A 17,015-nucleotide genomic window follows, 5' to 3' on the forward strand; every position below is an offset into this window, starting at 1 on the left:
AAACACATTCTGCTTTATACAAACTGTGATAACATTCAATGCCACATTACTTATAACTGTAAGTATTTTTTATAATTAATTGTCCAGCCCAACTGCGATGTTGTTTGACAAATATTTTTATTCGTTTTCTTTTAAGTAGAGGCACGGTGTGCCACCGGTGAACTTCACTAAACTGGCTTATAATTATAACTTAAATATGTTAAACGTCCAAAAAAAAAAGGTTAACTTCTAAATATATTAATAAAAGTAGAAATGGCTGCCGTCAAAAGATCCTGATATCTTGATGTTGCATCAATTACACTTTTGTTTAAACTTCAAACTGTATACAGACCTTATACAAGGACTCTATAATTTGTTAAGCCAAGTCTAGGTAGGATTTAATTTATGATAGACCATTTAGTCCCACAATTTCCAAGTATGGTAGCACTGTATAGGGCGGTTTAATTCTGTTTCTATTATACATTAGCCGATTTAGATACAATTTTAATGATGTATTTGCTACAATCTGTATTGAAACTACCGTATGAATGATTTCAGAAATTGTTTATTTATACTGTATGCAATTTCCAATCTTATTCATCTTTCTAATTTAACGCATATATTTCGTAGGTTATGTTAAAAACAATGACCTACTGTACAGTACGCTTTTCTGCGCATAGGCTACAGTACGAAAGGTTATGTGTAGAAGCATTGTACCAGGTTCAAGAACTCTGTTCAAGTATAGCCAATTTAAACGATGTGTCTAGGGATATGGTACAGTACAGTAGCAAAGCTACTGGCTGCTAATGTTACCCTAAAACATCTCTCTAGACAAAGTTAGGTCGCCTTAACCCTTGTTCTTAAGACTGGTGAATTTTAAAAAAATCAAACCCCTGCTTCTAACTACATCACTATACAACTAAGCCAACTAAACAGCCATTCAAAGTCGATGATTACAATTTGTGTACATGCAGGGGTGATACAAGTGGTGTCATGTCATTTACTGTATATTTAGCAGCTAGAAAATTTGGTAGGCTTACTGTACGTAAAACTGTATTATGGAACTATTCCTTTGTCAAACTAAACTAAAATCACATAGTTACCTTTCACAATTAAGTCCTTTCATACAATTTTACGATATTTGAATACAAATATAAATTTTGTCTGATCAAAAATTTGTAGAATCTGCAGGTTTTCAGTAGTCATTTATGGTAATTATATTATAACAAGTGTGTTGGTTAAATATATTTCTAAATTGCACTTATACAATATTATGTCGGATCTATGTCCCCTCGGTTTGTTAGGTTACCGTCTCTATGAATATGACACACAAAACAGCAGGACACCTCTCTGTCAAAATTCTATCACTGTATCAGTATAAATCAATCAATCTATGTCATGTAGCAAAGTTCAACAAGCTTATTTATTACCCCTGTATGTTTCCTCATAAAAATACAAAATAGAAAATAAAATCACAAAATCATATTGTAAAATACAATGTGAATGTTAAATGTTTCCTATTTTTCAATAGAGAATATAACAATTTTGTTTACAACTAGGCCTAGCTATGGATAATACATCAATTAACATTTACAATGGAATGGGGGAGGCAGCCATGTTTTTACTACACCAAACATTCGGAAGCGAAGTAGATACCATTTTACAAGGTCAATATAAACTGGGTACGATACTTACGTCATCAGCATTTTCCGGAGCATCTTTTCCACTATTTTTGCCACCTGCGGCTGTTTTTGATGAGCCCTAAGAATAACAAATTTAGCGTCAATAAACCGATATGTACAACCACTATTTTCTTTTTAGGAGGTGTGTTGCAGGATAGGAGATTTTACTCTACCTCTCCCAGGTATTTTGGCGCGGGCGTAAACGCCTTCGATATACAACGTGTTGTAGCAGGCTAGTCATGTAAATTTTGCATCTAATATTAGCAGTAGTATTTGTGCTGATTACTTAGAAGAATATTATTTTACAAACCTTGTCCTTTTTGGTTTTGTTAGGCATATCTGGGCCAAAAATTCCACTGCTATGTTTTCACGTTTATTTCCCTGGCCATGAAAGCCTACACCGTTCCCATAAACAACAAGATTTTTGATTGGTCAATAAAGGTCATGTGGTATACATGGACCATTTAGTAGACTAATTTCGGCAGCTGCTTTTTTATCAGCCTACATTAAATTTAAATTTGGCTTAGTAATTAATTCATGCATGTTTATGGGTAGTATTATTATTAAAAATCAAGTTTCCAAATTTTGAGCTCTGTATAATGTTTTATATTGTCAAAAAAAATAATTGAATAGAGACATCCTGTGTTTGATGGTGTGTGTGGTGGCTCTGTACACTAAACAGAATTGTATTAAAGTGCGCCACCACAATCAACTTTTCTTCTCACTTCTGGCTGCAACTTTACTTTACGAAATTATATTATAAGTATAACACAATCATTATCTGTTATGTATATTGTTGATTCTTTCTGAATATTATAAGCTATACAATTTAGTTTAAATTTAATGAAAACAGCTAAAAAACATTACCATTCATCCATGGTTATACAACAATGATTATATTTTTTTAATTTTAATTCTTATTTAGATCAAATAACTATATTATGTATCAATAAATATCATAAAAACACAACTCCTCCTTAAAGTAGAAAGTGAAATATTTTGATTTATTCTTTTACAATGACTCTTTCTTATCACATCAAGTTAACCATCTTAACCAAGTTTTAACTGTCTTAACCAAGTTTTAACGGTCTTAACCAAGTTTTAACCGTCTTAACCAAGTTAACCATCTTAACCAAGTTTTAACCGTCTTAACCAAGTTTTAACCGTCTTAACCAAGTTAACCATCTTTTACATTGACTCTTATCACATTAAGTTAACTATGTTCAGTTGGTCTTATTAAAGTACTTAAAATTATTTTGTACTTTCATCGCATGCTTATATTTCAGTAAATTAAATGATTCAATTTAAACAAACTATTTACAATCATTTGCAAACATATACAATTGAACAAAAAGGAAGAAATTATAACTTATTGTCACTTCTTACAGTAGCTACATGCAAATGTAAATGCATTGTACCCAAATACATAAATATTAAAGGCACAATTAGAATAGTCATTCATAAAGGAATTGTTCTTCACAAGTCAACAAGACATGAAATCAGTGGCGTAATGCAGAGGCCTGAGTTTAGGAACCCTAAGTGGCTCTCCAACTCGGGGTTTTTTAATTTTTTTCAACATATTTTAACGCCTGTTTTTTCCTCTGGAAACTGCTCAGGGCCCCCATAAACTCCGGGGCCCCTGGATTTAGCCAGTGAGCGCTCATAGCCGTTACACCACTGCATGAAATATGGTGACATATTTTGTGGTCAGGGCTTATGTTGAGTTGCTTTCAGATCTGTGTCAACATACAGGCATTTATATACAAATTGTATAAATTGACATTTTCTTTAGTTTTTCGTAATCTAAAATCTTCTACTGAATAATTTTGACTTGGTATCTATTATAAGACAACCTGATTATATAATAAATATGAAATTATAACAACTTAAACATAACCTGATTAGATAAAATGATTATAATAAATAGGTGAAATTATAACATACATCCTGATTATATTATATATATATTAATTTTTTTAATTTATTAAAAAAAAAACAGAAACTCCAAAAATAGTGTAGCATAAATAATACACTGTTGTGAATAATTTATTGTTCAGTTCCAGAAAAATGTTGTTATTGCTGATATATGCAAAAAGTAGTGAGTGTCTATTTATTGTGAAAAAATGGCCACCAAAAATACTTGTTTATTAGTTGTGGTAACGTGTATATTGGTATAATAGTATCACATTGAAGAAATCTAAAACATAAAACAGAAACAATAACTTAAAACATGCAACTCATACTTGATTAACTATATTAAAGTTATTTGAAAGTGGCTAAGAGAAAATATGTAAATTATCATATTGGTGAAACCAGGGAATAGTGTTCACTCTCTCATTGTGATACAAAGTAAACAAGAGATTGAAAACGGCAGATAAATATTTAGTAATAAGATATTAAATTGAATATTAAATATAGTTCAGGTTGTAAAAGAGTGCGAAAATATATTAATTTCAAATAAGACAGTACATTTTGAAAATATCACTGAAACATTGTAATCATCCGAGAAAAACAAATTATATTTTATATACAGTATTTATTAATGTATATGACAGTGTATAGAACGGGGACAGGATTAGTAGTAGGGTCATGCTCAAATTATATTATGGATTTACCAAAGTCTTGTGTCCAACTTTTGCTTAAATTTAGGGGTGGGATTATACTTGAACATGGAATTACATTCAGTATTTATTAACGTATATGACAGAGTATAGTCCCAGGGGGGCCTGGGTATGAAAGTTGAAAACAAATTAGGGGTGGGACTATACTGGGATTGCATGAACAACAACATTACCAAAGTCTTGTATCCAAATTTAGCCTAAATTGAGGGTGGGACTATACTGGGAATGCATGAACAACAAAATTACCAAAGCCTTGTATCCAAATTTAGCCTAAATTGAGGGTGGGACTATACTGGGATTTTAACAACAAAATTACCAAATCCTTGTATTCAAATTTAGCCTAAATTGAGGGTGGGAGGGACTATACTGGGATTGCATGAACAACAAAATTACCAAAGCCTTGTATTCAAATTTAGCCTAAATTGAGGGAGGGACTATACTCAAGCATGGGATTATACTCGGCCATACACAGTATATAAATCTAAAGCATTACTACTAATTTGGTAGTGAACAAAACAATGGCATCAACAAAATATTTTTGAAGTGCACTCACTGCACTTTTGGATAAATCTGTTAATAACAACATTACAGTAGATGGCGACACAGCCTTGGAAATCATCCAGTTCGTTACACTCTTCATTGTCATGTTTACGCTCAATACAGCCCCAAAGCCGAGTGTGGTTTACTGAATTATATGCCTACTGTAGCATAGACAAAAAGTAGGATATTTTTCTAATGATGAAAATAAACCAATTTGAAAATATAGAAAAAGCCATTGTGCTATAATATTATGTGCTGTTTATAAAATATTCAAAATACTCCGATAATAATTGAAGAATCGTGCATGTAGTTAGATATAAATTTATAATAATTGTTTATGTTCGATGAATACTACGGGAAACTCAGATTACAAGAGCACTATCATTATTACTCCATATGGACCAGTTCAGGAACTGGATGACGATACACCAGTGTGAACAAGAGCATGTCATTATTACTCCATATGGACCAGTTCAGGAACTGGATGATGATACACTGGTGTGAACAAGAGCACTGTCATTATTACTCCATATGGACCAGTTCAGGGACTGGATGATGATACACCAGTGTGAACAAGAGCACTGTCATTATTACTCCATATAGACCAGTTCAGGGACTGGATGATGATACACTAGTGTGAACAAGAGCACTGTCATTAATACTCCATATGGACCAGTTCAGAGACTGGATGATGATACACCAGTGTGAACAAGAGCACTATTATTATTACTCGATATGGACCAGTTCAGAGACTGGATGATGATACACCAGTGTGAACAAGAGCACTGTCATTATTACTCCATATGGACCAGTTCAGGAACTGGATGATGATACACTGGTGTGAACAATAGCACTATTATTAATAATATACTGGTAAAACAAGGTGAACTGGACATATTAAAGCAGTTACTTATTTACTTTAAGCTTTGAGGTAAAATGTTTCAAACTAATGAATGACAACAATCAATATATATCCAAAAGAATGTATCAGATACTAGATAATTCTTTCTAAAACATAAACAGAAGAGAACAATATTATCCACAAAATAGATTGTTTTCCAGCCTGTAGCCAGCATTTTTATAGGAGGGACTGGATGACGATACAGAAAGGGGCATGTTAGCGTAAAGCTCTGTCTACACTATCAAACTTTATGTGACAAAAAAATGTGCCCATATATGGACATGATGACATCATATCACTACCATATTAGGGCACATATATCACCCTTTTTTTTGTCAAGTTTGATAGTGTAGACAGAGCTTTAGCAAGCACTTTTGACTAGAGAGGAAACGAATGTCTTAGGTCTACTCTAGAAGATGAAATCTGCCTTTTTGCATGGCATGAATGGCCAAATTGTTATGAGCTAGGCCTAAAAAGAGAACCATTCAAACAATACACACTGGATTTTGCTACTGGTCTCATCATACACAATTGGTAAAATGGAAATCGTCGCAATAGAACAAACTATAATCCAGGGTTAAATATACTGTAGTCTGCACCTCATTTTGGAGTTACCTTAATCATCTTTGACATAACACTAAGATTGCATATCTAAAATCACTTATTTTTCTCAACACTTGGTGTAGGGTTTAATTTTAAATAGAGTCCGATTTTATTTTGTTTACGTAATAACTGTCAGCTTTATCTTGCACACCTCAATGTTTATCGTCATATTTTTTAATTGAGTTATTAATATTTAAGTGTATTTCAATGAGTTAAAGTAATTTTATTGAGTTTTCCAATCTAATCTACAACTTAATCCCTCTTCTCTGATCTTCCTTTTGTTTTTTGGTATAGTGGTCCAAGTACCTAAAATATAGAAAAGAGCAATCATTAAAATAGAAATAAAGCATTTAGTTGTGAGGAGGATAATTCGAAAAATTAAAATGAACTTCAACCATGGGTATTACTTTGCTTACCTTAGTGATATTAAGGAGGTAATGAGTTACAACTCGTAAGAGATGCATACTATCTTTAGTGTTTAGTATATGAGTGCGTTCAGGCCTAGTTAGCACTAATTGGTTCATGAAGCCAACTTACCTAGATAAATAACTTATCATGTTTGTTGCAATTGGGTATGGTACTCAGAATTAAGCTCTGTCTACACTACCAAACTTTATGTGACAACAAAATGTGATGTGCCCATATATGGACATGATGATGTCATATCACTTACTACCATATATGGGCATATCACTACAATATTTGGGCACATCACACCTTTTTTTCAAATTATTTTGATAGTGTAGACAGAGCTTTACAGTAGACCACTATTAACGGGACAACCACAGGATTGCAACAAAGTGTCCCTTTAATAGGGCTGTCCTAAAAAGAGTTTTACTGTAATTATTTTTACTTACCTGTATCCAAATTTTTTCAGCGATAAAATCAATCTTAACTCCAACGTCGGTATACGTTCCAGTAAACTTCACATAACCCCATAAACCAGTCAACAGCAGCGACATTCCAAGAATCAAATTCGCCATATTTGATAACGGATAAATACCAATGATTCCAAAGAATCCAGACGCAAGATACATAATGACCATCACCGTGAGAAACGTGATCGGCGTGCGCGCCATATTGAAAAGGTTTTTACTGTCATTATGTTTAATGTATTGGTCATATCGCTCCATAATTTCTAACTCCAGTTGATCAGCAAAGGGTTCACTAAAAGATTTGCCACCCATTTTTGGAACAGCCCAAAATCGTTCAAGCACAATGCTCTTTACATTAATGTGTCGTTTCTCAAGATCATCTGGATTAAGGTAGGGCTTGTCTCCGCCACAAATCTAAGGGTAAACAAAATCAGACGAAACGTTAATAAAATGTGTATTAATTAATCACGCACACCTTCTATTTGTCAACCACAAGATATGAGAGGTAAATGTAATTATAATCAGGAAACTGAGGAAATTTGGATTGGCCATCTACGGACTTACGCCAGCCACCAGTGCAGCGTCCTACCCAGATTAACAACAGGGGCTGATGGACCAGTACATCGGGTAACCCCCTTCTATTTCAAAAGATGGACTAGGTTCTTTAAAGTGCATTATTTTGTACTGTGTACCCTGGGTATCTAGCTTTAAGTCCTTATCCATGAAGACTTTTTCTATGGTCAAGAAGCCTGTGTAGGTTTTGTAGCTTACAGGGCCCCTGCCTCAACCATTCGGCCACTCTACATACTATCCAATACAAAAATTAATTAATCACCTCCTCCATTTGATTAACATAGTCGTCTTTTGCATTTGCTACAGCGGACAGATTATTTGCTTCAGCAGTTGCCTAGTAACAAAAACAAAAGTATCATGAAACCAAAAATAACATTTATTATGTTATGATATAGAAGGATCAAAGTTGATAAAAGACAAGCGACAGTTCCGAAATACTCCCATCGCTTGTGATTGGTTTAATCAATTACATTGAGTTACTTCCTTGTGTTGTGTTTCTCGTGGGAACCAAGCATTAGGGAAGGTCTCATAATCTTGCTATACTTGTCAAATAGCAAAAAAGTCTCAGATACCTATTGCAACAATTTATTGATAATTATAATACATATAATAATATATATATATGACTATGATGACTTTATGAAACAGATAGACATTGTTATTGTTTCATAAAAAAAATATAAAAAACAATCTTTTAAGCAATTAATAATTAGATTGTAACGTTACATTTAGCATGGACATTGGTTCGGGTAATTCGTCTCCTTGATAAATTTTAATATATGCCTGTAAATAAAAAAAAGGGTATATTAAATAATTTATTACAACATTTATTCGAATTCCAACTCGCATATCTTTGGACCGGGGGAGGGGAGGGGGTGCTGCTTTAGTCAATCTTTGCCCTTCTATACTACTACTTGGATGCATTATTTTTTTTCCTATGCTGTTATGGCATGGCAGATATGAATAATTCATTAGAATATTTATGATATAATATGGGACATTATAGAGGGTGCTATATAAGCATGGAAAGAGATTAAATACCTTGTGTAAACAGCGTTTGCCAACCGAAATGTTTGGTCTAGTGGTGAAAGCTTTGACCTATAACACTGGATCAAGGTTTATCAACAACATTTTTTACCTATAACACTGGATCGAGGTTTATCAACAACATTTTTTACCTATAACACTGGATCGAGGTTTATCAACAACATTTTTTACCTATAACACTGGATCGAGGTTTATCAACAACATTTTTTACCTATAACACTGGATCAAGGTTTATCAACAACATTTTTTACCTATAACACTGGATCGAGGTTTATCAACAACATTTTTTTGATTTGATTTTTTTTTAAATAGTTGAAAGAGATTATTTAGAGGGTTAGGTTTAGTATATTTAGGAAGTAGATCAGCTATCTTGCAATTCTCTATAATAGAAAATAATTAAGGTAATGAATTATTCATGATTTCTGCCTTAACCTCATATGAAAAAAAATAATACTTCCCGGATATAGGCTTTAAAACAATAATATATCTAGTCTGTAACCACAGTAGATGCATGTATTTGACACCTAATTTTATATATACACATAACCTGGTGTCACAGACAATTTGTTTATGCAAAGTATTAATAAGAAACACTTGCCTTAAAGTATTCAACTAAACTAGCACCTTTAACAACATTGCCATTAATCTTCTTAGTTGCCAATTTATCACTTGATAGAAGATGGGGAGCTAACACTTTTAATTCATCTCGAAATTCATCTGATATATCTACAACACAAAATGATAGACATTCAACATACCAAGATATTGCAACGGTACATACACATCCAACAGCAAGTAACTAGTCATTTTAGTTCATTATTTTTGTTGTGAAAGATTCACTTGGCTTCACATATAACTTTTCATCTTTCACGTCATGAAATTATTTGCACCATTGCGCTCTCATTATTTTTATACTATATGGTGAGTATCATTACCTTGAAGACGACCATCAAACTTGGGATTGCTAGCTACCTTCAGGCCTGGATGAGGCATTAAAAAACATTCAACTTCCTGGAACAACTCTTTGATATGTTTTCTTACTGTTTGTAATTCTTCATGTTGTTTATCCTCGATCTAGAAAAAAAAACACAAACTAAATTGCAATTCAATCCTAGTCATAAGTAAAACTTGGCATGACCACAGAGATGTTTTTTAGGATCAGCATTTAACATTTAATTTATTCCAATCAAGGATTGCTAAGAGTCACTGTCATCCAGAATGGTGCCAATCCGTTTAATAGGAAAAAATAAACAAGATAAAAAAGATAGTGAAAACATTTCCTCTGGTTTCGATAGTGTATTATGTAGTTCCTTGATTGTAAACCAGTAATATAAACTTACGTTTTCAAGACAGTTTCGTCTAGCTGTCAGTTGCTATGCATTATGACCCCGATTGGCCTCCTTTCCAGCCACTGGATGTTTTTGGTGTGTAGACTAGGGGACCAGTCGTCGTCATCGTAAATATGTGATAGTTGGTGCCCGCCTTCGTCTCTATTCATCTTTTTATCTTATTTCCTTATGCTAATGGATTCTTTAATTTTAATTATTTTATACGCCAATCGGCGTCATAATACATAGCAACTGAAGTCAAGCTGACAGCTAGACCAAACTGTCTTGAAACGCAAGTTTATATTACTGGTTTACAATCAAGGAACTACATATCAACAGAACACAAGATACCTATACCTAGATACACCTATGACATACCTTTAAACGTTTATCAAGAATTTCCTGGCCCCCTTCAAGACCATACTCTGCTTCATATGGGTAACTCCAGTCACGAACAAGAAACATCAGATTCTAAATAACATTAAAATATACAAATTCTTTGACTTGGCATTCCCATTGATATGTATTTCTTAGGTTTGGTTTCCACTTGGATGCAAAGCAACGATGTACAGCCAACACAAGTGAGTTGACCAATCACAAGCAACAGTTCGGATACTCCGTCATGATTGGTCTAACTACTTGCAGTGCGCTTGCGTTATATCGAAGTGGGAACCAAGCTTTCGACTTGGTGTACAAATACAGTAGAAGGTTTTTAAATGCTTGTCATACTTTATTGCAACACATTTAGGATTAGGCCTTCTCCAGACCCGATAACACCAATTAGCACTTTTAAATATTTATTCCATCAAACATTTTCCAAACACAGAAGTGGGAATTTTTTAAGTAGTATATAAAAAGCATACTATCCAATGAGAGGCAATTAGAGTAAAGCATTACATCATCAAATCTAAAATGGAATATTACGAAATTTATAGAATGAACATAACGAAATAGATTAACCAAAACAAATTAGCCACATGTATGCAAATTACTAACCTGGAATGGCTTTGAATCATTCTCCTTCATTGCAAGCCGTCCATATTCTGTAAAAAGCTGCAAGTGCTGCAAATCATCCTCCTGAATATTCATGCTAATGTTGTATACCTAAGAGTAAGTAAGTAAAAGTAAGTAAAGTAAGTACAGGAGACTAGATACATTTCAATACATTTGATATTTACTAGAAATCAAAAAGGTTAAATTTGATAAAATCATTCAACAGTTAAAGTGATATGCTATTAAATACTTAATATGCTATCAAAACATCTATTACTAAGGTATCATGAAGACGAAATTGTATACTCTGTTTTATAAGCTCATTTTTATATACAGTGTTTTAATATCACACATACTGAGCACTAGTATTATACAGTAACTTCACTGTTATTCACATAATTAATTAATGTACAAATCTTGTTTAAGAATCAAATTAGCTAACGAAAATGCATCTGTGGTCAAAGGTCATTCAGTACAAGAACGATTTATGTAATTTGACAATCATGCATACTATTCAAAATAATCAGATTCAATTATCTTTATTAAATAATCAATTTCATAACTGGAACGTGTTAAAGGTCAAATGAATTATTCATGAGCTATGTATCTATATAATATTGTATAATAATACTATACATATATTTAGTATTGACATTGTACTACAATAATATTTAGATTAATTAAATTCTCTTTACACTATTATATATTATGGGCAAGGACAATGTGGTTTCAGCTTTGTGAAATTGTTAAAGACACTTTCCCTGCAATTTTTTACATTTTGTAAAAATAATACATTATCGATTATGATAAAAACAGAAAAAAAAAGTACCCAAAATGTAGTTCTTTAATACTTAGGCGTGACTGGGCCTTGGCTAGTTTGTAGGCTCTACTCGTAGCCTGTAATAACGGTAACGTCAAACATCGTACCCTAGCTATAGATAAGCCTTGCGTAGTCTTGTTGCTGAATTAATTGGTTTTTTTTGGACACAATCTAAAGCTAAAGACCTGGTCATTCTCCCTAACAAGTTTACTCTATCACATCAAAAATGAGAGACCACAGAAGCAAAATGACCAAATCAATCTACAGAAGGACCTATTCAAACAAAGCCTGATTATATCAATTTTCATTTTTTTGGGAGATAACACATCTTTAAATAAATAATTGATAAAGCTACTTTACCTGTACTGAACTGAGCATAGTGCTAAGAGCAAAGACAGTGGCACAGTCCTTAACTGTAGATTGGCTATCAAAGGCACCTTGAGTATCCATTAAAAGCACAGCAACCTACAGAAAAAAATAATGTTAGACGCCTATGTAAATAATATATAACTTTTGTTTACCCCTTCAATGAACAGGCACCATCTAAATGAATTATTGATGACCTCTGTGCGACCTGACTATGACATATGGGCTAGAACTATCGAACGTGAAAATCGAATGTGAGACAAGAAATTGTTCTAGATAGAAAAGCACATTTTTAATATACATTGTCATACTTGAACAGATAACGGGGATCTAAAAGGTGTCCAAGATATGACGATCAGTCGTGCAGTTTAAAGCTCTGTCTACACTACATTTTATGTGACAACAAAATGTGATGTGCCCATGGACATGATGATGTCATATCACTATCATATTTAGGCATATCACCACCATATTTGGTCACATCACACTTTTTAATACAGACAGAGCTTTAATCTTTGGTTAGTGCTATTATAATATAGAAACTAGTGACTATAATAAACATTTCTAAAAACAAACAGTTTAAAAATATCAAATATGTAGATTCATAATTCATTAGATTTTCATACATTCATATTTGCCAACAAAATACAGCTGTGTGGCTGTACAAGATATTGTAAACTTTGGCCTCATTTTGAGCTTCAAAATAAACACTTTGTAATGGGCATTTTAATAGAGGAGGCATGAAGTATAACAACCATTAAACGTGACTTAACAACAATTAATACCTTAGTAAAAACCATAACACCTGGACCACATCAATCCTAGTAAGAAGTTTCAAGCCTGTTAAATTGATTACTTTGACTTTTATGTATTCTAAAAAAACAGCTACATAAATTGTGATTTTGAGAATTGATAGTAAGCTGTACTGTTCATGGCTGGCATCCTTATCCTCTCTACCTCTTATTCTTCACTCACACAGTAGGGTGGATCTAGGATTTTCATTTGTTTATTAAATAAATATAGGCCTCGTACTCTAGACCATTTTACAATAGATAATCATATTCATTTTCGACATGCAGTAATTTCTTTTCTTAAATGATTTATTAATGCAAAAAACTTAATTTGTAGGAAATCATTTGTAACAAAAATATTTTTATTTATTTTGAAGCAGGCATCATCAGAGCCTAACAGTGCAGTGCTGAACTATGACCCCTGTCCTAGCATATCTCAATCAACAATTTCGCAATGTAAACATAATATTAAATATACCTCTTTCTCGTCTGGTCCAAGGCATAGAAAGACACGATTCCACATCCAGATACCGGTGGTCTCACGGTCGGAGCCTCCCCGCCATGAAAAACCAGTCAAGGGCTCATCGTTACTTCCCATCCATTCGGTAGTGCCCTATTTTGAGAGAGTAATATACTATGTGTAAATAAAATAAATAGTTTAAGTTAAACCATACTCCCTGAAAACCGGAAACTCCCCCAAAACCAGTTTGGTCTTGGTCAAAAAGAACGGAATTTGTTTTTCCATTAAAACACAGAATTTCTAGAAAACCAGATATATAAGGCCAGCCCAGGGGTGTCTGGTATTGGGAGCTGAGAAACTGTATAAGTAAAGTAATTACCATATTATGACATTTACATCTCTTTCTTGTCAAAAAATGAAAAATAATATACATAGTCAGAATATCTTTTAGTACAAACTATACAGACAGCAGCAATTAAATATAGAATACATACATACACAAAATGAAACAAATACATTAATACTTAATTAACATGCATCATAATTCAGATCATAAAATAGGTAATTGAGGAGTGATAGTCAGTTCATTTGATATTAGCTTTCACATTTAAATTTTGATTACAGTGATTAAAAGGTCTGACATGTTCAACAATTAATGCCTAGTGTATAATGAGATTCCTCAAAATCCTACTTTCATATTTGACTATTTCAATATATTTGCCATATTTGATTTGGAAACCTTTGTGCAGAATACTGTTGTATTGTACTTTTTTTGGATGGTGAATTGCAAAATCTTTGTGCCAAACAGAAATTTTTTTTTAAAGTACTTTTTTCATTTGAAAAGTAACGAAAGCTTGTTTGTTGAGTACTATCTCCAGACTCAAAATATTTGATAACTAAATACTTAACAGGAATACTATACGTTTTCCATAATTCACTTTTCAATTATATGACCCACTATGCGACTCCTGGGAGAGGTGTCATACCTTATGTATACCATGATGCACCCCTGGGCCAAAAAAGTGACGCACCCATGATTCACCTCTTTCTGGGGTTGTATAGTGCTTCATTCAGTTGCATAAATGTGTTATTTATTCTAGTTCAAATGTTAGTTGCGACTATATAGTTTTCATTGGCATTATTGTAAATTTATTTATTAAAAATTCAGCAAACAGCCCAAGGGGAAAACCATGGGCCAATGGCCCAACACAGAAGTGGAAACGCCCCTTTCAGAACCAGAATGAGTGTTAATGTTGTCAAATTTATATAGCCCAAAGTGCTGACAATTTAAAAAAACAATATTTTTAAAATGTAACCAATTGTAAAGCCGTACTTACTCCATCTGACAAATATCTGAGAAAAAAATCCAATAGGAAAGATTTTCCCTTGCGGAAAGCACCAGCTACTGATAACACCACTACATCTTTGTTCTTCACGTGATCCTGGAGGAGAATACTCTCTAGGACATCTTCTTGCAGTTCAAATGTATGACCGTCGGTCACTTTGACCACTTGTACTGGACCTGCGGCAACTTCAGGGATGGGAGGCATTTTGAGCGACTATCTGTTAAAAAATATAAGCCAAGTTACTAATCTTAGCCTACTGTATGTGCAACCTTCAATTTCTGAACAAAAAGTCAAATATTTAGGGCTTCACACAATGGAATCCGGGACTTTTGGTCAAGGCAGTCCACGGCGTTTGTCTCACTCAATATACAGTGTTGTAGTAATCAAGTTTTTATAAGACGTTTGAACTATGGTATTTAAATTACATTTTATAAATATAAAAATTGAGTTTCTTCAATGGGATAACAAAAAGATAGTAATCAGCTGGTAGCGAACCTCTGAAATGGGAAGATGTTTCAATATAGATAGGATGATAGGGGCCATCCCACAACAAGCCAAAACATTCTTCTGTTCTGATACCAGCCACATGGGCATATGACCAGTTTGGCCACCGACAAGTTGGGCCACCGACAAGTTCAGCCGCCGGTAATGTCTATGAAACGCCCAGTGCGTCTTTTTACAAGATTTTGTGTAGTGATTATAGTACTACGTGTATGTAATACATAAGTAGTTTTAATCTTTCGAGTTAAAGTTCAGTGAATTCCATACGATCGTTCTCGCGTGTACAATGAATGTGAAGTTATGTTGTCTCTCAGCCTCAGAACTAATAAAGGTTAAAATTAAAACATTATTTTTTATTTACTAATCATTTAATATCATATTGTATTGAATTTTTTTTACAATGCTATTAATTATACAAAATATTTTACTCAAAAACATGATTTTATGTAATTATTTTATCGAAAAATGTTGTAGTTCATACAATTGCCGACTGAGGGAAAACTTGTTTACATCGTTCGTGGCTAAAAATGATCATATTCTGCGACGTTTTAGATCATATATTTCGGAAACAACAAGTCAGATTTTCATAATTTCTTTACTTGTAATAATATTAATAACAATTAATACTGGCGCATATACCCATGTGGTCCTTCGTCAGTATTCATCCAGATCCAGAATATACTGAAAAACTGTGATATTAACTTTTGAATGTAGCCTAGGCCTACATCGCTATCCCTAATATATATATATAAATAGAACTTCTATTTGAAGAACCAAGCACCGGCGATAGAATAGCATTTGACATTTCATAGAAAACAATGTTTTTCTGGCGGTGCCTCAAATTGGCCTACTAATCCGCCACATAATAGGCCTACATGAGGTGAGCTACACAAAGTTAATGAAAAAAACTTTCTTATTAGACTTAAAATAAGGCCTACTTTTTATCTACTACTCTACCCCCTACTCCAATAAACCACATTTGGGGCCTAAAATAGGCCTAGGATCTATTCCTCTAAACTCGCCTTAGTAGGTAGGCCTAGGCTAGTAACCTACCGCCGCCTGCTTGAAACATAGACTAGGCCTAGGGCCTAGGCCTAGCCTATGTCCGGCCTAGCTAATCGTCGACCAAAAATATGTTTAAAACACTTACAAATACACTTATTACACACAATCAATATTTTTCGTGGATTTTTTTATTATATAACATACTTACCCTGTACAATATTATATAAGAATTCTTTAAAACAGATAGCTTTAATCAGTAAAAATATGATCAGTTTGATTTCGAAACATCCATTTGGTTCTTCTACGTTTAATTTTCTTGTGATATCTATGGAGCGCCAAAACTGCCTGTGAAACGATTATAAATGAACACAATCCAATGGAATATGAAATTATTAATATTTCGAGACAGATTTCTCACCAATACAATTAAAGATGTATTGTCCCCCAAAAACATGAAAAAAAAGATTAATAAAATCAGATTTTGAATAGATTATTTTGTCATTTTAATAAAGTTAATCACTTCCGTAAAAAAAAAGCGAAAAAAATAATGTTTTCACTTATAAAATGACAAAATAAATGGTTAA

The 17,015-nt window shown here is 33.2% G+C and overlaps 2 protein-coding genes across 2 annotated transcripts in view; both read right to left on the reverse strand.

Moving 5' to 3' along the window:
• LOC144852149 (serine/threonine-protein phosphatase 2A 56 kDa regulatory subunit gamma isoform-like) overlaps window positions 1-2,195 on the reverse strand; it is a 30,682-nt gene extending 28,487 nt beyond the window's left edge. Inside the window, exons 1-2 of the mRNA XM_078709895.1 lie at window positions 1,972-2,195; window positions 1,675-1,740 (exon numbers count right to left, since the gene is read on the reverse strand). Of these exons, the coding sequence (XP_078566021.1) occupies window positions 1,675-1,740; window positions 1,972-1,998 (93 nt within the window). The 5' untranslated portion in view covers window positions 1,999-2,195. The remainder of the gene's footprint in view (window positions 1-1,674; window positions 1,741-1,971) is intronic.
• Window positions 2,196-2,651: 456 nt separating this feature from the next.
• On the reverse strand, window positions 2,652-16,836 carry LOC144852152 (atlastin-2-like). The gene is made up of 12 exons (XM_078709898.1): window positions 16,640-16,836; window positions 14,917-15,142; window positions 13,598-13,732; window positions 12,323-12,427; window positions 11,146-11,253; window positions 10,528-10,620; window positions 9,757-9,895; window positions 9,420-9,547; window positions 8,501-8,557; window positions 8,037-8,108; window positions 7,184-7,615; window positions 2,652-6,632 (listed from the first exon to the last, which is right to left on the reverse strand). Exons 2-12 carry the CDS (start codon window positions 15,127-15,129, stop codon window positions 6,579-6,581), a joined length of 1,536 nt encoding a protein of 511 aa, XP_078566024.1. The 5' UTR covers window positions 15,130-15,142; window positions 16,640-16,836; the 3' UTR covers window positions 2,652-6,578.
• Between the last annotated feature and the right edge of the window lie 179 nt (window positions 16,837-17,015).

The sequence above is a fragment of the Antedon bifida genome, chromosome 9 (genome assembly GCF_963402885.1).
Source record: "Antedon bifida chromosome 9, ecAntBifi1.1, whole genome shotgun sequence".
NCBI lineage: Eukaryota > Metazoa > Echinodermata > Crinoidea > Comatulida > Antedonidae > Antedon > Antedon bifida.

What these genes read in the sequence shown, in the direction of transcription:
- LOC144852152 (XM_078709898.1), bottom strand. Translation starts at nt 15,129, where the DNA reads ATGCCTCCCATCCCTGAAGTTGCCGCAGGTCCAGTACAAGTGGTCAAA. An exon ending in TTGGACCAGACGAGAAAGAG is followed by an intron (nt 12,428 to 13,597) that starts GTATATTTAATA and finishes TTTTTTCTGTAG; the next exon opens with GTTGCTGTGCTTTTAATGGA. An exon ending in CTGAAAAAATTTGGATACAG is followed by an intron (nt 6,633 to 7,183) that starts GTAAGTAAAAAT and finishes TCTATATTTTAG; the next exon opens with GTACTTGGACCACTATACCA.